Consider the following 26,289-nt stretch of genomic DNA (forward strand, 5'->3'; position numbering starts at 1 on the left):
TCTCTTTCACCTCTGCCCATGGCTACTGTTAATCCATTAGTCTTTGTCTCCCCCCAAGCTATCAGTTTTCCGACCCACCTAACACTGCCTCGATAGCATCAGCAAATATTCTTGCACCCTTTCTATTTAAGTGTATCCCATCCCTGTAGAAGCAATCTCTCCTGTTAACAAGTACAGTCCAGGCTGAAAAAAATTCTACCCCTTCAGCCTTGCACAATCTTTCCAGGGCCGAATTGATCGACAAGGCTCTAATCATATACTCCCTCCTATCGTGTCTGGGCAGAATTGCAGACACTTTCAAATTCAACCCTACTTCACGGCTTTTTTTCAACAGTGACCTGTACTTGTTAAGTAATTCCGCTGGTCTCCTACTCTTAATATCATTAGTGCCAACGTGTACAACTATATCACCTTTTGTGCCCTTAAAAGATGATATCTGCTCTACAACGTCATCAACCTTTGCCCCTGGCAGACATACCCTGGTCCTGTTCCACCTATCCTTTTTACAAAGCATGTTCCCCGTTTCCCTGACAATTGAGTCACCAACAACTACTAGTTCCTGTTGGACCAGCGCATTCTGCCTTGGGGGCTGCCTCTGTGTTGCAAGATGACCAAGTCCAAGCTCTGGTGTTGATGTGGGCAGTTGAGAGCTTGATGGGCCCCTCAATTTATTTCCTTCGAGGGCATCCACCCTGTCCTTCAAGGTCTCATATAGCAAGGTCTCACATAGAATTAACAAGAACTACAAACAGAAAGATTCTATACACAATAGAGAATGCTCAGAATCAATTAGTTTTAAGAGGTGATGAAGAAAAATGTGGAAAACTTACATCAAGAAGCTTTTTGATGCGCCAAACAGGAAATAAATGTTGAAATACCCATGGAGGAAGGCCATGAAATTATATGGTGTGAAGTAAAATAGGTTCTGGGAGTGGCAAAGACTGGCAAGGCAGTCAGCCAAGATCAAATCCTAACTGAAATAGTGAAACTTCTAGATCAAGAAATCTGAAAGTTCTAACCAAAATGTTCAATAAAATATATCTAAATGGAACACTACCTAACGATTGATTGAGGTCCTCATTCATTCCTCTTCCAAAGAAGAAGAACATCACCTCATGCAACAATTTTCGTCTTATTAGTCTAATGAGTCACATGTTGAAGCTGCTGCTTATGGATAATCCAAAACAGGATTTACAAAAAATGTGAATCAGTTATCTCTGACACCCAATTTAGATTCCGAAGCAGACTAGGCACAAGAGAAGCTCTCCAAGGTATGAACTTGTTGCTATAAAAATGTAGAGAACACCAGAAGACAGTGTTCATCTGCTTTATAGACTTTGAAAAGGCTTTTGATCGGGTACATCATGTAAATCGTATAGAAGCAATTAAAAAGCTATATCTTGATGGACGGGACATCAGACTCATCAAAGAAATCTACTGGAATCAAACAGCCACTATAAGTGTCAAAGAGAGTGAAACTGACAAGATTAATATAAAAAGAGTGGTAAGGCAGGGTTGCATTCTCTCACCCATGCTATTTAACATCTGTTTTATTTTCCAAAATGCATTGTGGCAAAGGAAAGAAGGAATTAAAATAAATGGTCAGTTGATAAATAACATATGATAAGCTGACGATACTGCTATATTCACAGAAAATATAGAAGCCCTTCAATTGCTTTTGGACTGCATTAACAACACAAGTAATGATATGGGTTTAAGAATCAATGTCAAGAAGACCAAATACATAACTGTGAGTAAATCTCCAGTAAGCCAAGTCCAGCTATTATTGAATGGAGCTCTAATAGATAAAGTGACTCATTTTAAATACCTTGGTAGTTGGCTAAATACTGATCTAGATCTGTAAGCAGAAATAAAAGCAAGAATAGAGGTTGCAAAATACAGAACAATGCTGTGTCACAAAGCTCTAGATCTGTCAATCAGACTGAATTCATTACATGGTAATGAATTCAGAATTTAATTAATACAAGTGTGGCCCATACTGTTATACAGATTTGAAACTTGGACGCTGAAAACATCAAGCATGAACAAAATAGAGGCCTTCGTAACGTGGATCTACAGACACATGCTAAAAATATCTTGGTTAGACGGAATCACTAACATTGAAGTCTTGAAAGAGCAGGAGGAAAGTGTGAATTGTTGAGCTTAGTGAATAGACGGAAAACTGCCTATCTGGAACATATCCTTAGAAATGAGAAATATAAATTGCTTCAAGTAATAATAGAGGGAAAGAGAGAAATGAGGAGGAGGAAACTTTCACGGCTGAAAAACATCTGCAACTGGACTGGCAGATCAGCTGAGGATCTTTTTTTTATCTCACCCAAGATAGAAGTACAGCATGGTGATCGCCAACCTACAATAGGGGACGGCATCAAAAGAAGAAGAATTCATTAAAGGCCATGAGTCTATTGCAGATGACACAACACTTGGTCAGCCTTCCTCCTCAACAACTCCTGAGCAAATTGCAAAAGCCCAGGAAATCTTGGATGAAGACAGGCGAATTACACTTTGTGAATTTGCTGTTAGAATGTCCATTTCATATAGTAGTGCTCACAATATTGTGAAAGATCACCTGAAAATGCTGTGAATCTGTGCCTGCTGGATTCCATGCGATTTGACTCCAGAACAAAAACAGCAAAGAAAACTTGTGCAAAGAAATGATTAATCATTTTGAAACACATGATCAAAACTTCTTAAATCAAATAGTGACTTGTGATGAAACTTGGATTTTTCACTATGATCCATAGACAAAACAACATTCGAGTGAGTGGAAGCATTCGGATTCACCAAGACCTAAGAAATTTCGAGCTTTTCGTTCAGCTGACAAACAAATGGTTCTTGTGTTTTTTGACACAAAAGGCAGTCTTGGTACACATTTTGTGCGTCATGGAACAACTATGAATACGGAAGCATACTCTGAGGTTCTCAGAGTCAAACTTTGCCATGCCATTTGTGAGAAATGTCAAGAAGTTTCTGGTGTAAAGTGGTTTTTCTATCAAGACAATGCCAGGCACCATACAGCTAATATTGTGCAGCTCAGGTTCTGCCACATTCCCCTTATTCACTAGACTTAGTCCCATGTGATTTCTTCCTGAAAGGCAAGCATTTCGCGTCTGACAGTGAAGCATGCAGAGCCACAATGGTAGCACTTTGCAGTCTTTTGAAAAATGGCTTGCAAGAAGCATTTAAATCATGGGTATGACGGTGGCAAAAGTGTGTAAAGTTCAAGGGAGCATATTTTGAGGAGAAATCCACAGAAGATTCAAATGATTACAATCAAGATAAGATCTTGTACCGGTCCATGAATTAAATGATCACCCCTCGATATATTTTTCAACCATCTTATGGCCAAAACTTAGAGTAGTGAAGCTAAAAAAAAAATTTTTGTTTTTTTTAACAACTATATTTTTCAAATCTACTGCTCCATTTTTTTCAATTCTGCTACTTCCAGGGATTCTTCTGCTCCTGCACTTATCTGTGATGATACACAGATTTCTAGGCAGGGTCACATATCTCTATTAGGGAGTACCCTGATTTCTAATGTCTTCCTTTACATCACATCACAAATATTGCTTTCTCTGCATCAAAAAAAAAAAAAAAAAAAAAAACAACTGAGTTCTCTTTTTTCACTTTTGGCATTACTTTTCTTCTAAAGAACTACTCACTCTGTACAAATCACAAATCTATCCTACCATGGAATATTGTTCTCACATCTTGGGGGGGGGGGGGTCAAAACCTCTCTCAGGCTTCTAGGCTTCATCCAAAAGAGAGGTAGTTAATTAATGACTTATCTCTTACAAAGTTTCTGTACTCTGTCTCACAGATGTTCTATTTGTGCATGCTTTTATGTAGATACTTCCATGGGCACTGTTCTTCTGAATTTTTTTTTTTTTTTTACTTTAATTCTCCCTCTTACAAACTAGTCTGAACATGTGCTGCAGCCAGTCAATGTCCACTCACTGTCCAATGTCAAACTCACAAAACCAACATTTCTTTTCCTCATTTATTCCTTCAACTTCTGTTTTCTGTTGTTTAAAGATAATAAAGCTCTCAAACCTATTTTGGTATCATTATATTTATTTCTGAATTGGAAATATGTAAGTAATGGACACAACAAGTTCTTGTGATGGTGCAAAGACAGCTCTCACTGAAGAAGTGTTAAGAAAATACCCAAAATGACTGACTACATAATATATATATTTACAATTCGGAAATAAACATAATAGTAGGTTTTGGTACTTTATTATTTTCAAACAACACAGTTTCCTTACAAATCACACCACTGAAGGAATACTTTAGATCACTTTTGTTTTCTTGAATAACCTTCCTTCAGATGTATTTCCTGAAAATTACAATATACAGAAATTCAAGTCTGTCAACAAGTATCTTCTTTTTTTATTCTGGACCTTTTTGTGTTTGGAATTTTCATAAAATAAAAAATTAAAAAATGATTAATGATGCAGATAAAAAGAGGAATACTATACATGAGGAATACTAAGATTCGTGTTATTTTAATATCTATTTTAATTTTTTAAAGTTTTTTTTTTTTAATTTTTGATTGCTTTCATACACCAACAAACCACACAATGGTTAAAATCAGTATCGAGAATTAATTACAAATATACACAGGGAAGAGACATTCTATAATTTCTTTGAGGACACATCAGGAAAACATATGACCATAAAACCCAAATTCTAATTAGCCATGACAAGTCCACTTTAATCTGAGAATGATTTTCTGTAAAAAACAAAATTCTGAATATGTACATTTACTATTTTTTATATATTTTAAACAGTTGGTGCATGATAGTTTCTTCAATTTGGTCCACTTTTCAAATCTTTGATTTTTGTTTATTAATTTCTATTACACCATTTTTTAACAGGTTTTGAATAACCTGCCCCTCATAGCCTATTTCCTTTAAAATTTGTTCTGTGTGTTCACCGACTAAAGGCTCACAAAGATTTGGTGTAACAGAACTTCGAGAAAGTACTGGTGAAGGACGAGGAAAATACTCTTCATCACATTTAACAAAGGTCTCACGTGCAACATTATGGGCATAGTGAGGAGCTTCGTCCAAAGTTAATACTGGTGTGACACAGCCATCTACTCTATCAAACACCTTGCACCATTCTGTTTGTGATTTAGAAGCAAACACTTTGGTAAAAGTGTCTATATTTTGTTCCCAGTTAGTCCACTGAGGGCAATTTTCTTCACTTAAATTTAGTCCTGTGAAATAGAAACAAAAGATTATCTGAATGTTTACTAATATCTGCATTGAATAGATAAATAAAATAAAAAAACAGGCAGGAAAATATTAAACAGTTTAGCTTTCTTTTTTACAAATTTGAGATCAAATGCTCAAGATATTCTTACCGTTTAGTCACAAATTGTTCAAATTAGTGACTAGTTACAGAAGCTCTATAAATCATCTGTGTCACTAATTGTACTATTTCCTTTTTTTTTTTTGGAGAGAACTGACCTTAAACTGAATGTTGTTTGCAGTCATGAGTGGAATGCAATGACCATTCAAGCAAAAGCAACAAGTATTTATAAAGATATTAAGGATAAGTATGGCAAATCCCAACCCAAGTTTGTGGCAAGCAATGGATGGTTTAATAGGTTCAAGCATCGTGCTGGTTTCCACAATGTTAAAGTATGCAGTGAAGTCGCCAGTGCCAATTCTGCAGCTGCAGAGAAATTTTGTGATGTGTTGGAAAAAATTATTGATGAAGGCGGCTATTCAACGCAGCAAATTTTTAACGTTGACGAGACTGCTCTGTATTGGAAAAAAAAATGCCGAATCAAACATACATTGCCAAAAAGGAAATTTCAAGGCATCAAAGGTAGGTTAGGGCCATGCTCTTGCTTAGGGCTAATGCAGCAGTATATTACAAATTAAAACCACTGCTTGTGTACCATTCTGGAAATCCTTGTGCATTTAAGGGCATCAATAAAGCCACCCTACCCGTGCATTTCTGATCGAAACAGAGAGCATGGATAACAATATCTCTCTTTGAGGACTGGTTTAAATGCTGCTGCATTCCCGAGGTTGAAAAATATTGTAAAGACAATGATGTTCCTTTCAAGAATTTGCTTCTATTAGATAATGCTCCTGGACATCCTACGCATCTAGATGATTTCAATTCGAACGTGAGAGTCATATTTCTACCGCCAAACACGACTTCACTCATCCAACCTATGGATCAGGGTGTTATTTCGAATTTAAAAGCATACTATTTACGCACAACATTTGTTCAGGCATTGTCTGCAGTATATGGTGAGAAAAATTTTACGTTAAGAGACTTTTGGAAATCTTACAATATTTACCACGCCATCTTAAACATTAATAAAGCCTGGACGCAAATCGCTAAAAGTTGTTTAAATGGCGAATGGAAGAAAATATGCCCACGGCACGTAAAAGGCTTTGAAGGATTTGAAAAATACGAATCATATGAAGCAGTTACAGATAAGATTGTAAAGGTTGCAGAGCTACTTCAGTTGGAGGTCGATGCCAAAGACTTGGAGGAGTTAATAGAGGAAGAAGAGAAGGAATTATCTGATAAAGAACTTATTGACTTGTAGGCAGCGATAGTGAAAGAAGAAAATGCTGATGAAGCTCAAGATGAACCAGCTGAGGAGCCGAGATGCTTCATCAACAGAGAGATGGCAATGGCATTTCGTGAAATTGCATCGGCAAGATTTAAGAAGATGGATCCTGACAGCGAACGATTCTTAAAAGTTAACAGAGGGGTGAATGGTATGCTTGCTTGTTACAAAGAAATCTACGATGAAAAGAAAAATGTCATCATCCATTAATATGTTATTTTGTAAGGTTCAGCGGCTTCTAAATCCCCACAGCGGCATATTTATCAGCTAAAGGTGTCGATTCTGGCAATGATGCTCAAGAAGTAAAACTGACCGATGCTATGCCTGTCTCCTCTTTTTATTGTAATTTTATAATTTTGAAATTTTTTTTAAATTGCACGCTTTTGTAATTGTTCCTGCAAGAGATAAAAAATTGAATAAATACAATAAATAATTTTGTTTACATGTTAGTCGAACTTTTCTTTTTTGATTCAATCAATTCAGCGAGCACAGTTGTGAGTGCTGCACAAGCATAGGGAAATTCCCCGACCTGTGTAAGTGTTGCGTTCCGCGGAACGCTACATAAGTCAGGGAGTTCCTGTATTCATTAATATAAAAATAAAAGAGAACTTAATTCTGAAAGAATGAAAATTGGATCAATTCACAATTAAAAAGAATTATATCAAAGAAAAATTTAAAGTTACATAAAATAGTCAGGGTTTTCTACAATTAACATTAAGGATTCATAAGAAATATAGGATTTAATGAAGGAATAAATAGACAGTAAAAGGTACCTTTATAATTTTGAATTGTAGACTAAGATTAGTTTAAAAACAAATGAAAAACTCGTGCCAATACTTCTTCCTGCTAGTTAACTTATATGCTTGAACATTAAATTAATTTAACTTAAGAACTTTACAATACCTTAATAATATATGTAATATATGATATGATAATAATACTTTAATGCAATGTTGAGTCTGTTTGGTGTGACATAAGCACTGGGAAAGGAGGCGCCTCCGTAGCCAGGTGGGAAGGAGCAGCAGTGCGTAGCACACGCTTCTTGATTAGACCGGGGTTCGAGCCCGTCACCACCAAATACGGAGGATGCGGAAAGGTCATTCAGGGAATAACCACCGCATATCCCGGAGCAATATGGCCTTAGTTGCTAATGCTCCTAAAAAAAAAAAAACCAAAAAACCAAATAACTGGGAAAGGAAAAATGAGAGTAGGTATATGTTATAGGCCCAGTGAATCTGATGAGTATAATTAGCAATTGTACTCATCAGAAAAATGTGTAATCAGAGAAATAGAGTGGCCCAGCAAATCAGAATGTCTTATAATGGGGGATTTTAACTTTCCAGATATCAACTGGAAATTGTGGGTTGGTCACTCGCACACTAGCAAGATTTTTGCGGATTTATTGAATGACTGTTTTCTACAGCAACGTGTTCGAGACGCAACCAGAGGGAGTAATACTTTTGATCTGATTATCAGCAGTGATTATTCATGCATTAAGAATTTGCATATAAAAGAACCACTGGGTGATAGTGATCACAATGTACTGATGTGGGAATTACTTAAAGATGTAACTACAATCAAGGCTAGAGGTAAGGTCTATTGCTTTCGTAAAGGTGACTACAGGGGTCTCAGACAGTTTTTAAATTCTGTACAGTGGAATCAACTGATGATGTTACCAACATTGAATTCTAAATGTTGAATTCTGATGATGTTACCAATGTTGAATTCTAAATCGACGTTTACCAACGTCGATTCTGGCAATGATGCTCGAGAGGTAAAACTTACTGATGCTATGCTTCAAGGTTTAGGCCTAAATGGATGTCAGATGAACTAATGAGGCTTGTGGCAGAGAAGAAAAATGTATGGGATGCATATAAAGTAGCAGGTGACACAGAAGCCTATGGCAGATATAAACTAGTCTGTAATCAAGTCACAAAGGAGGTTAGGCAGGCGAAGGCAGATTACGAGAACTCCTTGGCAAAGGATGCAAAGAAAGACAGCAAAGAGTTCTTTACTTATGTAAACTCTAAAAGGAAAGGGATGAATCAGATTGGAGCACTTAACATAGATGGGTTGACTATTGATGATCATGCTCAGGTAGCTGATAAACTGAATGAGTATTTTCAGTCTGCATTCACACATGAGGAGTTATTCAATAAGGGGAGTGCCAGAAATTTATCAAACTCTAACTGGGAGCTAAGTGATTTTTCAATAACTGAGAGCAAAGTAGAGGAGAAATTGTTGAAGTTAAACATAAAAATGGCACCTGTTGGTGGATAGGATCTATCCAGTTATATTAAAGGAGGCAACAAAGGAAGTAAGCAAACCCTTAGCCATAATTATGAGAGCTTCCATGGACTGAAGGTGTGCAAATATATCACCAATTCACAAAGGGGGCTCAAAAGGCGACACAAGTAACTATAGACCTATTAGTTTAACTTGTGTTCCAGGGAAAATAATGGAATCACTGGTTAAAGAAGCATTGCAGGATCATCGACAAGACTGCAGTAATAGTTAAGACACATCACGGTTTGTTCAAGGGAGGTCTTGTCTGACCAGTTTGATTGGATACTATGATGTGGTCACAAAGGAACTTAATGTCAAAAATAATTCTGATATCATATACTTGGATTTCAGGAAAGCTTTTGATACTCTTGCACATAGAAGACTGCTATACAAATTGGAGAGGTATGGCATTAAGGGTAAGTTGCTACAATGGATAAAGGGATGGTTGAATGGGAGACAACAGAGAGTGGTAATCAATGGACACTGCTCTTCGTGGACAAATGTTATTAGTGGAATTCCCCAGGGTTCAGTGTTGGGCCCATTGTTGTTTTGTATATTTATCAGTGATATAGATGAAGGTATATCAAGTTTAATGTCCAAGTTTGCAGATGATACAAAGGTTGGCAGGGTTGTTAACGACAGTAAAGACAGTATGCTACTCCAACTGGATCTAGATAAGTTGGGCAAATGGGCTGAGAAGTGGCAACTGAAGTTTAACATTGACAAATGCAAAGTACTGCATATGGATAGCAATAACCAAAGAGAAACCTACCAACTGTGTGGTACTACACTCAGGGAAGTGGAAAGTGAAAAAGACTTGGAGGTAATTGTGCGGTCAAATATGAAGTTCGCTGAGCAGTGCAGATGGGTGCCACGGCAGGTCATGGAGTTTTGTCAATGATATATAGGAATTTTGCTAGCAGGGACACAGTGATGTGTTTATCCCATTATACAAGGCAATGGTCAGGCCACACCTAGATTACTGTGTGAGGTCTGGAGGCCTTATTTTAGGAAGGATGTAGAGTTGCTAGAATGAGTACAAAGAAGGGCAACAAGATTGGTGAGGGGAACAAAGGGATGCTATTAGAAAGATAGGCTTAAGTTTTGGAGAGTAGGCACCTGCGAGGTGATCTGATTGAGGTGTATAAGGCCTTGAATGAGTTGAGCAAGCTGAATGCTGATGGCATTCTTCCTCTTGCTCAGATTAAGAACCTGAGGGGGCACAGATTTAAATTGAGGAAAGACAGTTGTAGAATAGATGTGCGGGAATTTGCCTTTAGCCAACATATAGTTGATTGGTGGAACAGACTTCCTTCTTTTGTTGTGGAAGTTGATAGCCTAAATAAATGGAGGGGTGAAATGGAAGAGTTTTTTTTTTTTTTTTTTTTGACTGATGCTGCATAAGCTGGCTTTCTTGCATCATATGCCTCTGCTAATGCTAATACAATCCAACTTGTACTCCTCCAGATTAATGCAGATATCAAGAAAGATTTAGTTGCTTCAAAAATTTCACATTTTGAAGCAATGCAGCTAACCATTGCTACTCCTAAAATCACTAATACCAAGGTTCAGTGTGAAACAATTAGCTTTTTTTTTTTTTTTTTTTTCTCTGCAGGGAACCCAATATTAGTAAATTGAATACCCATACGTGGTGGAACCATTCAGTTTTTCTTCACAATATTTATGCTTTGTACCATGTACAGCAGACTCTCGATTTACTGGGATCGGATTAATCGGGAAGCGGATTAACTGGGACACTTCAAGACTCCAAATTTAAAAGGGGGGGGGGGGAAAAAAAATCATAAAATTCAAGTAATAACTAGAATAGGTATAAACAGATATTTTACAAGTTGTAAATAAGTGACAAGCGGCATTATAAGTCGTCATTGGGAGATTAGTGCACCTGTTATCTTGCAATCCCCGCTGTCTTCACACCTGCTGCTCAAAAAAAAATGGGGGGGGGGAAGAAATATTTAGTTTGTTTTAGTGCGTTGTGTCAATTGTTGTGTTCCATCGCACAGCAAAAAGCAAATTTTGTTTCGTTATTTATGTCAGGGATGTCGAAATTTTTTTATAATAAATATATATATATATATTTTTTTTTTTTTTTTTTTAGAAATTGTGAAAATTATGGGTTAACGCAAAAGAGTTGTGCTTTCAGTTAAACAAAGACTTGAAATTATTCAAAAGTTTGAAAACGGTGCATCGCTTAAATCTCTAATCAACCATTATAATGGTGACCAAACCATACGCGACATTGTGAAAAATAAAGGGAAACTATTAGATTTAAAATCGACATCGCAAAAAATAAAGGGAAGCATCATATTGGACACACAAATAGTACGTGGTAAGTTTGTTATCTATCGCCATATTTTTTTACGTAGGTCGGTGAACATTTTTTGATATAGTAAGCCCCCAACTTATGCAACTACAGATTTATGTAAATTTGTTTTCACTCAATTTTTTTTTTCCCTTTTAGAATTGTAAAATTTAAAACAACAACAAAAAAATAATAATAAGCAATCAATAATGACGATCACAGCACACGCAGCATTGCACAAGTGAGATCGGAGTAACAAGCAAAAAATGGGGGGGGGGGGGGAAAAAGAGAAGATTCTTACAATTATTTATGGGTTTTTTTTTTTTTTTTTTATATGACTGAAGATTTCAGTGATGGGATCACACATTTCACCATAATAGCATAAAAACCCACAGAATTCCAGCTATTGGTATTATTGCAAATGAATAAGATCGAGTTTACTACCTGTTTATAATAGATTGCGCTAACAGAAATGCCCAATAAAACGGAAAGTTTTATTGTTTTTTGTTGACCTCCAGAAATGTGCTTTAGTAAAATGTGTGGGGTGATAATAGTGAGTTTTCACCTTAACCCTGTGAAGTTCTTTACAGAAAATTTCATTTTGACCTTTATGAGAAATCTAAGAGAATAATTGAGAAATCTGAATTCAGCGCAATACAAGTATTGCGCTGAATTCAGATTTCTCAATTAGTAGCAAATGTTACTAGTCATTCCCGAGTTATGTAAAACCCAACGAAGTAAGAAGTCCTGGAACGTATCACTTACATATGTCAGTGACTTCTGTATTTTTGGATTAACCTGGAAATCAATTATCGGGATTTGTTTTTTACCATCTATCCCAGAAAATCGAGAGTTTACTGTACACATTTTCTTCCTTTTAGCACCAGTCCAGTACAGGACTGGTACCAGAAGAAAATACATCTTATATTTTCTTCTGGTCTTTTAATACTGATGATAATATTAGTAAATGAATATTAAATTGCTTTGCAATTCTTGTTTTGATATACTCCAATGTATCGACTTACTCAGTGATTTTATGTTTAGCATCCAAGCATAACTTGTTTCATTTTCACTTTTGACACAAACTGAATGTTTGTGTCAAAAGCACTTCAGTAAAAATAAAAGTAGCTCAAAATGTGAAAATCTTATTTGCACAGAAAACTCTGTTTGAAAATATTTCAAATGGCTTAATATGCGATGCAAACTATATTAACAATTATGCAATTCATATTTTAACTCATCTTGTATTTCACACAGACATTGGTGGCTCTGTTTCCTCCTCTCCTTGAATGACGTTACCTTGGCAACTGGGTATCACAGCCTGACCAGAATACTTTGCACAGAATACTAACTGTATACTGAAAAGTATGGTTATACTATCTATGGCATAAACATTGACTTCATTATTATTATTATTATTAGCTATATGGTGCAAGGAAGCCCAAGGCTTTTGCTGCACCAGCAAAAAAAAAAAAAAAAAAATCCTGAGTTACCCAGAGAGAGAGAGAGAGAGAACAAGAATCAGAGGTAGAAGGAGAAGAATGATGATATCCAGCTCAAAACCCTGGGTGTGCCAAGCCCATACTCATCAGATGTGAGCCCTCATGTATAAGTTTAAGACTCAAACTAATACTTAGTTCTAGTTTTAAATATGATATTTAAAAAAATTAAAAAAAAAAAGAACAAACTGGTAAAGCTTGGGATTAACCTTAAAGGCAAATTCAACTGCTGCATCTCTTCCATTTCATTAAACAGCAAAATAAATTCTGGAATACAAAGGCAAACAACAACACATGATTAATAGAAAAACTAATTCAGGTTTAAAGAGTCAGCCCAAACAACAAAGGTTTGTATCATTTTTGCTTATATCAGATTACCCCTAGACCTAGTTAGTTAGTTATTTGGTTTTTAGGAGCATTAGCAATTAAGGCCATATTGCTCCGGGGATATGCGGTGGTCATTCCCTGACCTTCCCGCATCCTCCGTATTTGGTGGGCACGTGCTCGAACCCCGGTCTAATCAAGAAGCACGTGCTACGCACTGCTGCTCCTGCTCACCTGACTACGGAGGTGGCACCTCTAGACCTGGGGATAATTGTGCGGTCAGATATGAAATTCTCTGAACAGTACAGATAGGCTGCCAGGACAGCTCATAGGGTTTTGTCAATGATATACAGGAATTTTACCAGGAGGGATAAGGAGTTGATTAACCCATTGTATAAGGCAGTGGTTAGGCTACATCTTAAGTACTGCATACAAGTATGGAAGTCTCATTTTAGGAAGGACGTCGATCTGTTGGAATAGGTACAGAGAAAAGTGATGAGATTAGTGAGGGGTGCTCTTACCAGGAAAGGCTTCAATTTTGCAAATTGCAGCATCTGGAGACTAGACACCTGCAAGGAGATTTGATTGATATGCTTAAGGCTTTGAATAGATTGAGTAATCTCGGTGCTAATGGGAGCATTCCTCATGATCAGACTACACACATGAGGAGACAGATTCAAATTGAGGAATGATGGTTGCAGGTTAGATGTGCAGAACAAACTCCTGTGGTGTTGTAGAGGTGAATAGTTTGAATAAATTCAAGGAAGAGCTAAACAAATGGTTAGAGGGCATAGACAGGTTATATGAGTAGTTGTTTTTTACTGATGCTGTACAAGCTAGCGTTCATGCATCATTTGTCACCACTAATACTAACAACTGAATGAAAAGTCATACCACTCTCTTTTAGGTAAGCCAGTATATATTAGGTTTCACTCTTTGCATTAATAACTTGTTTAAATTTCTTCCCTTTTTCAAAAAAAAAAAAAAAATCTCACAATCTTGTCTGCGTGTAATTTTTCAGCTTAAGTTTTAGTTTTGTTTCAGTTATTATAGTAGATAAATGTATCATGTAACCTACTAATGATCTGCATTAATGTTGGTGAGCTTCAGAGTTCAGCATTATGTGTGCTTTAATTGGCCTTTTAACATTAGATTCTTTAAAGTTTAATTTTCTAACAAATATTACATTCATATTACATTAATATATTAAATATTTAATATATTACAGATGTTTTCATTATATGGTTGCAAGAGCAAGCATAGTACAATTCATTTTCATTGTCGCATTGACCTGGCTGTACTTAACAGCCAAGCTTAACAAAGAGTGTGTAGTTTAATGTTTAACAATACACACTGATAACTTAATAGAAATAGAGTGAAATAGAGAAGTGCAGTCCATTAATATAATTATGCTTAGTTTTCTCTATTGCATTAGTTGCAGTATAAATCCATTCTTCCATTTTACTTCTGAGTGAACAATTAAATAAATAAGCAAAATAAAATACCATATTCCAAATTAAAGCATAGAAATAAGTAATTTTGAGGGGCATATATATGCACTATTCCCCCCAGGACCTATTGGATGGGCGCACTGCCCAGTGAATTTAACTGACTGCCCGGCTAAAATTTAAGCGATTCTCGCAGTACCATATGGTACTGATCTTGATCAATATCAATTCAAACATACTACGCGATCCAGGTCAATGCGACAGGAGTGTATAATGTTAAATTATGCAATTAACTTTTGCTCTGGTCTTAAGTGATCCAATTAACTATTGGATCACTTAAGTCACATTTATAAATAACAAAAAATGTTATAATATTGCAAAGTATTACACTTCCCCACCCGACTACTTCATAATGCCATACAGCTGGCAAAATTTTCTGGGGAGAACGTTGATATGTGAGTATTTGAAGGGCATATATAAACTTTCTACAAAATATTAACTGTATTTTGTATTAAGCAAATTTGTTAACATCAGAATGCCTATCACTTTTGAAGGGGAATAAGATCTATTTTGTTTAAACTGATATTGTATTAAACAAGAGTTTCCTGTAGTTTATATTGATTGCTTTGGAATATGGCTGTTTCACCTTCTCAAGTTCACTCTAATATTATTAGTAGTATTAATTTATACATCAAAGATATCTAAATTCATAGTAAAAATTGCAGAATATTACTTATTTTCATATTTTTTTAAAAATTGTTTATTTAAATTTGGAAAATTTGGATTTAAAAGCCCTATCTGGTTTGGTCTAATTCCAGAATACATGTTATGAAGCAGATATCTAGGGAGCTCTTACAATGTGCAACAACCTTACTTTCATCATAAAAACTTTAGTCAATGCCACACAATATCATATTTTAAATGCCAGTTTCTTGCATATTATATGCACCTGTAAAAATATATGGAGAAGGGCTAAAATGGCTCTTAATACAAAATCTTTAAAGTTTCTACAGTTATTTTGTAGAATGTCTATTTGATATATTAACCTTGCCCATTCTTCATTCCCTTTTTTTTATTCTGCTATCACTGTTTCACCAGTCCAGTTTTTAATATATTTTTATTCAGTTAGTGCTTATCACACTATTCTCTTCAGATTACATTTCACCCAGTCATCTAATGTTTGTTTTGCAATTTGAGCAGTATATATGCTTCCTCTGTTTTTGCTTGAGGGCATTATTTTCTAATAAATACATTTCTTCTTATATTTTTCTACATTTTGCTTCTATTTAGGTCATTAGTTAACCTTATTTCTTTCCATTTTAGGTCAGTATTCAGCTGCCACTGAATTTGTGGCTTTTCAGTGAGGAGATGAAATATCATAGCTTCCTTATCTCTCCCCTCCCTCTCCACATTTTACAACACTTTTTTTCCCATCATATTTAACCTGGTAATTGTTAACCTGTCACTATTTATTTAACCTGTGCTGAAAATAGTTTTGATGTTATATCTGAATGAATTCCATAATACAGCTCTCAGGAGCCTGATACAGTTTTCAGTGTTCTTAATTTTGGAATTACTGTTTTAAATAGGGCAGAGTTTCACCACTCGGGCTTCTGCACGTTATCTTGTAGTTTTAACACTGTTTAATTATCTCAAGCAATCTGTTAATGGGTAGAAGTTGTGGTTTACAAAGTTCTTAGATTAACAGATTGCTCTGATTTAGGAGGCTTTCTTTTCTGCTCATTTTGGACTTTTAGATATCCAAGTAGTTGTTCCTCAAGTTTAATACTAATATCAAAAACAGAAAGGAGTGAGAGGTTTTTCACCCCCTCACCCCTTTCTGTTTTTGACATTAATATTAGCCATATAGTGCAGGACACCACAGGCTTTTGCTGCACCAGCAAAAAAAAAAAAAAAAAGTAAAATAAATAACTAAATAAAAAAAAGAATAAAAAAAAAAGAAAATAAATAACCTATGTGTTTGCCTCCAGCTGACCTTTGAATTTCCCCAAGTTGTCGGCCTCTACTTTATGAAGGGAACTTATTGCAGTAATTAATTAATTAATTCACTGTCTAAAAGAAAAGAAAATTATAATCCAGTCTTCCTAGTGTGGAAGCCCTTTTACAGATCTCACAAATTATAATAATCACATTGCAGGGGGCTGCAATGTGATTATGAATGAAGAATGATGTTGAATGTAGTATAAAGATACGGCAAATTTTACAAGATGGGATTTGTTGCTACAAAGACTTGTACATCGAGGAAAAGAAAGATGACTTCACCAGACTTTATTATTGAAATACTTAAATAAACAAAGTTTTTCCCTCATCTCTCACGACCTTACCTTTTAATTAATAAATTTTTTTATGAAGCTATCAAACACAAATTGTTTATAGATTTATTATAATTTGTTTATAGACTGTTTCCCTGGTACGCATTCAATTAAAACCCATTATAATTATACCTCAATCAGCACGGTTTCACATAACACGGAACAGTTTCGGTACCAATTATCAGTGCTATGCGGGGTATTGCTGTATAAACAATAGTTCATTTTTTTAAATGTAAACAAATGCAATAAACAAAGTTACAGCAAATATTCATCATCATCATCAGCCATTTTCAATCCACTGCAGGATAAAGGCCTCTCCAGCAACTTTCCAGTTCCTTCTGTTTTGTGCAATGGCCATCCATTCACTACCCACAAACTCATGAATTTCATCTGTCCATCTCCATCATTGTCTTCCAGGTTTTCTTCTAGCTCCTCTTGGGTACCATTCTGTTATTCTCTTAGTCCATCTGTCATCATGTCTTCGAGCTATGTGTCCTGCCCAAGACCATTTTAGTTACTTTAGTTTTGATAAGAATGTCCATTACTTGAGTTTGCTGCCTAATCCATGTGTTTCTCTTCTTATCTAACAGTCTGATTCCCAGTATAATTTGTTCCATTCTTCGCTGTGTAGTTCTCAGATTCTCTTCCATTCTTTTGGTGAGTGCCCAAGTTTCACTTCAATTAGTCATGGTGGGTAGTATACATTGGTTCATTATTTTATGTTTCAGACAAATTGGGATATTTGCTCCTCAGTATGTGACTATATTTCCTAAATGCTATCCATCCAACATTTATTCTTCTCTTGACTTCCAGCCATTTATCATTATTACAGCTAATGACTTGTCCCAGATAAATATGACTCCACCTTTTCAATTACTGCTCCTTCAATCATTATATCCCTTTCTATGGCATACTTGTTCATCATTACTTTTGTTTTAGCCATATTCATCTTTAGTCCAAAATCCTTACTAACTCTGCATAACTGATTAAGATTTTCCTCTAATTCTTTGGGATCATGGCTTATTACCACAATGTCATCTGCAAATCATAAATGGTTTAGGTACGCTCCATTCACATTGACTCCTTTCTGTGAGCAGTATAACCTTCTGAAATCTTCCTCAAGGGCAGCAGTAAACAACTTTGGAGATATTGTCTCTCCTTGTCGAACTCCTTTCTCAATTTTAAATTTGCTACTGTCTTTGTCTAGTCTAATAAAGGATGTAGTGTTCTCATATATTTTCTTCAAAATTATAATACATGGGGTATCTATGCCTTGTCTTTCCAGTGCCCGAAAAATTGCCTTATGCTGTACAGAGTCGAATGCCTTTTCATAATCCACAAATGCCAGGCATAATGGTGTTTTTTATTCATTTGCTTTCTCCATTAGCTGTGATATTACATGAAGGTGATCCATAGTTGAGAATCCTATCCTAAAGCCAGCTTGCTCTTTCAGTTGATTCTCGTCAAGTATTCTCTCTAATCTGTTAGTAATGACCCTTGTGAACAACTTGTAGATGTGGGATAACAAGCTAATTGATTTATAATGTCCAATTTCTGATTTATCTCCTTATGCAGCAAAACTATGATTGCATTATTCCACTCCTTAGGCAAATATTATCATATACTAAAGCTAATTTTTAATCCATGCCTAGTACAATATCAATGAATGTGCTTTAGAGAAAAAATATTTTTGCATTGGAAAATGATTAAAGAAAAATTAACACTAAATATACCTCAATTCTTACAAAGAGCTGAGTGCAATCTTTATCAATTTATATGGTGTTTTGATTTTATTAATGTACTCAGGAGAAATCCAATCAATTTCTCGCACATATTAACAAAGATCACGAAGTTACATTTTTGTCAGATTAAACTATACCAGGGAGGAACAACAGGCAGCTCAAGGCCAATCACCGGGCCTTTACCAGAGTGTTAGTGCAGAGTAGAAACTAAGTGGGTGACCTTCAGTTTGTTATTTGTCCTTACTTGAACATGCAGCTGACAAGCAGTATTACTAGTTATAATGGTGCAAAAATCTTGGTTATATAGGATTAAATCAATTGTTTCTGCACATAAGTTGTTGCTTATGAAAGAGATTAAACGTTGATTAAATGAATCACATTTTTCCATCTGTGCCCACGCTGGGCATTTTCTGTCTCTTTTCACCTCTCAACTGTTCTAAAGTAACATCAAATTGGTCACCAGCTCATTCAAACACTATGATTGGCCACATAGCTACAATTTGCAAGAGCAGTTTGCACTAAGTTACAAAGTACTGAATAAGAGAGAGATACAAGAGAAGTAAAGCCATATGGTTTCAGCATTTTGTAAGTGGTTTGCAGGACTATCTTGTCCTTTTACCTGTTTCTGCAGCCAGCTCGATTTAAAATGCATAGATAATGCAATGGTCTTAATTTTCACAGCAGGACAAAGTTGCCCTGGTATGGCGCTACTTTCACAAATGACCTGGCAAAAAGGTTAATTGGCCATATATTTAAAAGAAGAGACACTACTATGATAACATGTTTCAGAACTAGCTGGTCTCTCATCAAATGGCAAGTGGTCTCCAGTGGTAAAACTCAGACAAAATTTTAACTATATTACAACTTTGAAACTCGAATTTCGTATATCACCTGGCAGCTCACATCAAACAACCCCTTTACAACTATTTTGTCTCAGTGTTTTTGCTGGAAGCCACCTACTATGTGATAAAGGACTAGTTGGTCTTTTAAACAAATGGTGAATTAACCTCTTAGGGAGGCCATATGTTTCTAAGTATGGAGGTCCTCGTTATCCGAGGATAATTGGTTCCAGAAAATTCCCACATAAAACGGGGACCAAATTTTCATAATGTGTATTATATATTAAGATATTAAGATTATTACTATATTTAATACCACTCTTGTACCATGTGAAATTAAAAATATAGTTTATTAAGCTATTCGCCTAAACCATTGTGCCGCAAACTTTGCTGACGGTGTATACCTATAAATAATACTATACATATTATGATTAGAAATTGACAACTGAGAACTTTTACCTGTTGTAAGAAATTAACTGTACATTATTTATTCCCAATTATAGTTTTTATATATGTTTGTAATGCTACTCATTGTTATATTTCACAATATGCCATTTTTACTGAAACACAATGTTGTATGTGTGGGTCAGTAAATTATTTTTTGTGTGAGTATCCAACACTTGCTTTGTAAAGTTTCTAAAATGCAAGGCAAGAACGAAAATCTTTTTACGAGTATAAATAACATTCAAGGCTTTCAGAATAACTTGGATTTGTGGATATAACGCATTGCAATGAGTCGTTTGAGATGTTCCCAACTGTATGGCAGCATGCTGCTGGTAATAAAGTGGGGATGGACTTCATTAAAGAACATTCAGATAACTTGCAGCCGAAGTTTAAGGATTATTTTGGATAGAGCATTGAAAAGTTCGACTGGGTTTGTGATCAATTTGTTGCAGATGCAAAATCTCTTCTGATGAATGTACAAGAGGACCTAACAGATCTGAAGGCAAACAGAACATTGCGGTTAAAACATCGTGAACGGCAGTTGAACACATTTTGGTTGTCAATAAGGAAAGAATACCCAGTTAGCTCCAAGATGGCAATTAATGTGTTATTGCCATTTTCAACTACATATTTGTGCGAACTGGGATTTTCGACCTTGACTGAAATTAAAACATCAAAGAGGGAGACTCAGATCCATTGATTAAGAAATGAGGCTTGCACTGTCAACGATTCTACCATGCATCAGTCATCTATGTCCAGAAAAGCAGGCACAAATATGGCATTGAAGGTATGTGTAGTTAGTTGGTTTAATACTAATAATTTTTTTATTTTGGCTTTGCCATTGCAGTGATTTAGGGTTCATAAAATGTTAATATATGAATGAACCAATTTCTGTTGGAACAATAATAATTGATTCTATTGTGACTTATAGCATGTTTATATTAACATTGCCGTAAACTGTGCTTTTTTTGGGGGATTAATTTTTTGACGTGCCGTGTTGTGTCATGGATAACTTAAGGTGTACTGCAAAGAGAAAAAGGTTGTGGAACACTGGCCCAAACTACTATACATTAAGGTAACGTTTCAGGTATCTTATCGATACTGATTGTCAGACTGTGCTGTTGGGGGAACAAAAATAGAAAGGGTTACAGTTTTGAATACAATTACCAATATTACAATTATCAATATTATGATTACAGTTGCCATTATTACTATTACAACTACTATATTCTGATTTTACAATTATGATTTGCCAATAAACAGTTTTCCTAAGTTTGGATTTATTGTTACAATAGAACCAGATGCAATTGATTCAATTAAATTAAGTAAATACAGAGATTAAATTCTTACCTGCTGACAGACTCCTTGCTGATGCTCCCAGAAACCTGATTTTCATACAGGCAAGAGGTGCTGTGCTGTAAGCAGTTAATTTAATTTACTGCTGGCAGAAATTAAATTAACTGCTTACAGCACAGCACCTCTTGCCTGTATGCACATCGGGTTTCTGGGAGCATCAGCAAGAGGAGTCTGTCAGCAGGTAAGAATTTAATCTCTTTGTATTTACCTAATTTAATATCTGGCTCTATTGTAACAATAATCCAAATTTAGAATTGTTTATTGGCAAATCATAATTGTAATTGTAAAATCAGAATACGGGTAATTGTAATGGTAATAATGGCAATTGTAATCATAATATTGATAATTGTAATTGTAATATTGGCAGTTGTATTCAAATTTGTAACCCTTTCTATTTTTGTTTCCCAACAGCATGGTCTGATGATGATGGGTATTGGTAAGATACCTTAATGTTTAGTAGTTTAGGCGAATAGCTTAATAAACTATATTATTAATTTCACATGGTATAAAAGTGGTATTAAATATAGTAATAATCTTAATGGATAACCACCACATAGTGTCCTTCCCTAACTGTATTATGAACACAGTAAAATATGGATTTAAGGAACTGAAAAATGAGACAATTATTTTATTAGACATTTTTTATTATAATATCTTGAACAATGTATGGTTAAGTAAAGTTTATTGAAGTTGCGCTGTTTTTCAGTTTTCTGTATAAAGAACAAATCCAGAGCTGTTGGGTTTTTTTTTTTTTGCATTTATTCAAATAAAATTGTGTCATAGCATTTAACTTTGTGCTTAACTTTTGCTGCATGATCATGAAGAGGGATATTCTCACAAAAATATTCAAGTGCTTGGTCAATTTTCTGAAGGGCTGCCTTTCATTCTTTAATTTTCAAATCTTTATCCTTTGGTGATCCAATTACATCATCATTTCCGGCTTTCTCTTCTGTGGGTAGTTGGTCTTATTCTGCTGGCTCCTCATTTATAATGGTTTTGCAGTTGATTCAAGTGCAATATCCCCATCATCAATTTCGTGGAATCCTGCTTCTTTTCATTTTGTAACCCGGTCACATTGCATTCTTCATATTCATGAACAGCATCGGGGTATAACTTTTTCCATGAGCTGTTCATTAACTTAATTTCTTTGCAAACTTCTCCAATCATTTTTATATTGTGCAGAATATTAAAACTTTTCCAAAAATCCTCCATGTTATTTTCATTGTGTTCTTTATATCGTAATCTTGTAACTGCGGGGACTCGCAGGCCTGATGTAGCCCAGCGGTCAGGAGCGAGAGTGCATAGCACACGTTCCTTGAGTGGACCGTGGTTCAAGCCCGTGACTACTAAATACGATAAATATTTGTATTGACGATTTATTGTAAACTCTACTGACTTGGTTGTCGTGCCGAAGTATAAACAGAAAATTAATTAATTTATTTATAATGAATACTTGGATACCATGAACACCCCCTGTAGTGCAGTACCTGGACAACTTGTTGCAAAGGCAAGTTTATTCTGCTGTGAAGAGTAAAACCATTGCATTATCTATGCAGTTTAAATCTTGCTGGCTGCAAAAACAGATTAAGGGACAAGATATTGCTGCATGCATCTTATATTGAAAGAAATTTCACCCTTTTCACATGGATTCCTAAAGACAAATGTGATCATTTGAACAAGTGTGAGATTCCTTTCTTAATGTTTACAGATTGTAAACTGCCAGATTTTACAAATATGGAAATATCTGGACTTCTGATGCCAGTTGGGCAGTATTAAATATGATGATTTGATACTAACCCATTGAATCTTAAATCTTTAAGCCAGCTGTTCACTGCTCAAGGACCGTACTAGTGTGCACTTTTTTTGAATTGAAGAGAGCCTGGTCTGCAGCATAATATTACTTGACAGAGGAATCATGTTTCCAAAATTGTTTTCAAGACTGTCAAGAGAAATTTGTGTTGTCACAATGCATCTACCTTGCAGTATAGATAAGTGTTTCTGGACCTTTTCTCACCAAGTATCTTTCATTTGAAAAGTTTTTATCAGTATTTCCAATATATACTCCACTTAAGTTTCCATTTGGTATATTAAAAAAAAAATAAAAAAAAAAAAAACTAAAATTTACCTGATTAAATTAAATAAATGTAGCATCCATATGATCCATAATTTTTCTGTTCATTTTTATTTACATACTTTTTAAAATAATACAAAATATTAGTTACACTTAAAAGACCAGAAAATATGAAAAAACTGAAATATTTAACAAAAATTGAAGATATATTTAATTAGATTTGAGGGTATGTTATTTAATGAGATATTTGGCATTTGTATTGATGACACAAAAATTACAGATTATTCTCAAAGGTTTCATGGTAACACTTCTTCAGTGACTATAAACAGCAAAACGGATAAATTATGGATATTTCATTTTCATTTAACAAAATCAGATGCTACATTCCACACCTTTTGTGTGGATCACCAATGCAATTTCAAGAGCACCTCTATTCTAGCCACTGACAGGTACAGGAAATGCAGACTGTACAATCCTTCATTATTGGCATAACTAACAATATTAACTGAAACAAAGCATGAAAATAGACATTAACCACAAGCATATTTTCAAAAGCGGAGTATTAGAACAGGTAAAAACAGAAACCATAATAATTATACCTCAAAAAAAGAACCCCTCCCTTCTAACTTAAGTTTGGACTCACCCACAAAATTAAGATGCTCATAAAAATTAGCCGCCAAACAGATGCGTAATCCTACAACATCCAAATCCCTATTCTTTCTCTGAATATCCTCACCCTCATGTACAAACTATGATTGGCCCCAGGAGACCTTAATGTTTTGATTAAAAAATTCTTAGTTTGAGAGTACAATATAGAACATATAACTAATTGTAAACCACAATCTTGGTATGTGAGGCTGATGTGTCACAAGGACAGCATTACAAGAAGATAAGTATTCATGACTATCTATTTTATTAAATTTTAATCTTATTAACTAAATTATTAACTGATTTAAAATTATTTAAACTGCTAAAATTATGGTAAATATTAAATAGGCAGCTATTAGTAAAAATGTGGTAAATAATATTTACCACATTTTTACTAATAGCTGCCTGTTGACTAATTCATGTTCTATTATGTATATCAGAACTAAAGGCTAAATATTAACATGTAAGAAATGTGTAATAAAATTAACAATTCTATTTAAATTAAGTCACCGTAATTTACCAGTTCTGCTGTCTTTACAGTCACTGGAAAAGTGGTTCAGGAAGTACAATGAAACGTCTGAGAATAATCTGTAATTCTTTAAGAAATTAAAGGCAGATAACACTCCACAGGTTGAAGTGCTTATTATTTATTTCACAAATTTCTATTAATTTCCACAAGATCACTTTTTAGATATAGAATTGTTTAAAAGTTTTATTTTTAACCTAATGAAGTCTGAGAGATTAATCTTACCCTTAATTAGAACACACACAAAGTATGTCAATGCAAATGGAAATAGTTCTGTGAGAACCACATTTCTCACCTCAGGATAGTCACATTTCACTCACTGATAAAATGCAGACACTGCCAAGTTCCACTCCCATGCCTTGCTTACAATGCTATTTTCAACACTAATCTGGAAGAAGACTAAACCCCTTCATGAAGTCAAGCTTTGTTTTTCCAAAATATCTGATTCAGAAAAAAAAAAAACTTCATTTGTCATATGAAAAACCTATGTCCTATGAGAAATGTGGTTCTCACAGAACTATTTCCATTTGCATTGACATACTTTGTGTGTGTGTGTTCTAATTAAGGGTAATTAATCTCTCAGACTTCATTAGGTTAAAAACAAAACTTTTAAACAAAAAATCTGATTTATTTAATTCTGAAAAGCTGACATTTCTAATTTCAACCAGAACTGATGATTGAAAACTCACATGGGGCAACAAACTTTTGAATGAAAAAAGTCAGTCATATATACAAATCCCATGCCGTGGCACATTCAGAAAAGAAGCAAATTCAGACTTGTGTTTTAATGTTTGTTTAATGTTTTCATTGCTGTTTTCTGTCACAGAGTCCAAATCAGCATTCAGTCATTTTTGCTAATTCCTGTCTGAGTAATGCAATGTCAAAACTTAATTGAAGGATTCACAACTTTGAACTGATTAGCAACACTGCTTTATCAGCCTACCATTTGTTGCTGCTTCATCTATGCACACTTGCATGCACACTCCCATGCCTTGCTTACAATGCTATTTTCAACACTAATCTGGAAAAAGACAAAACCCCTTCATGAAGTCAAGTTTTGTTTCCAAAATAACTGATTCAGAAAAAAAAAAAAAAAAAAAAAACAACCTTTTTGTCCTATGAAAAAAAAATTGATTTCATTTAATTCTGAAAAACTGACACTTCAAAATTTCAACCAGAACTGATGACTGTAAACTTTCACATGGGGCAACAAACTTTCGAATGAAAAAAGTCATACTGCACATTAATCAAACCACAAATTGTTATCAAATGAATTTTATTGTGTACAAAGTGTAATACTTTGTACACAATTTTTTGTTGATCACATGCATAACGATATTTTCTTGTTTCTTCAAAGGTTCGTACTTAACTAACTGTTTCACACCTACTGCAATGCAATGCAATGCCTTATATATTTGTGTAAAGAGATTTGTTGCAGCTCCCACTGATTCTAAGAACTAGTGGGAGATGCAAATTCTAAAAATGAAAGAAGACAAGCACTTGCGATATAAAAAAAAAAAAAAAAGGCCAAGGAAGAATAGGTATCTCAGTATTTTGCTCTCAGACTATAATAAATAGTGAAAAACATGACTACAGCAATAGCTGAAAAATAATATTTGGCTTGAGTGGAGCAGCTGAGACTCACCTGAAGTATGATCATATTGTGGAATTATAGTGTGTTCTATGTTTGTAGAATTTGTGAAATTGAAATAAAAGGAGGCAACACTATATAAAGAATACTTTGACAATAATATATAAGGCATTGTATTGCTTGTGCACCCACCCCTTGCAACAGTGTAACTTGCATACCTGTGGCTGAAAATGCTAG

At 34.9% G+C, this 26,289-nt stretch overlaps 1 protein-coding gene across 1 annotated transcript in view; it reads right to left on the reverse strand.

Moving 5' to 3' along the window:
* Positions 1-4,822: 4,822 nt before the first annotated feature.
* The window catches only part of Amacr (Alpha-methylacyl-CoA racemase), a 64,108-nt gene continuing 42,641 nt past the window's right edge, over positions 4,823-26,289 (reverse strand). The window contains exon 6 of the mRNA XM_090390381.1: positions 4,823-5,245. Within this exon, the coding sequence (XP_090246507.1) occupies positions 4,851-5,245 (395 nt within the window). The 3' untranslated portion in view covers positions 4,823-4,850. The remainder of the gene's footprint in view (positions 5,246-26,289) is intronic.

This window comes from Mastigoproctus giganteus, chromosome 2, assembly GCF_048544385.1.
Source record: "Mastigoproctus giganteus isolate SK-2022 chromosome 2, ASM4854438v1, whole genome shotgun sequence".
Lineage (NCBI taxonomy): Eukaryota > Metazoa > Arthropoda > Arachnida > Uropygi > Thelyphonidae > Mastigoproctus > Mastigoproctus giganteus.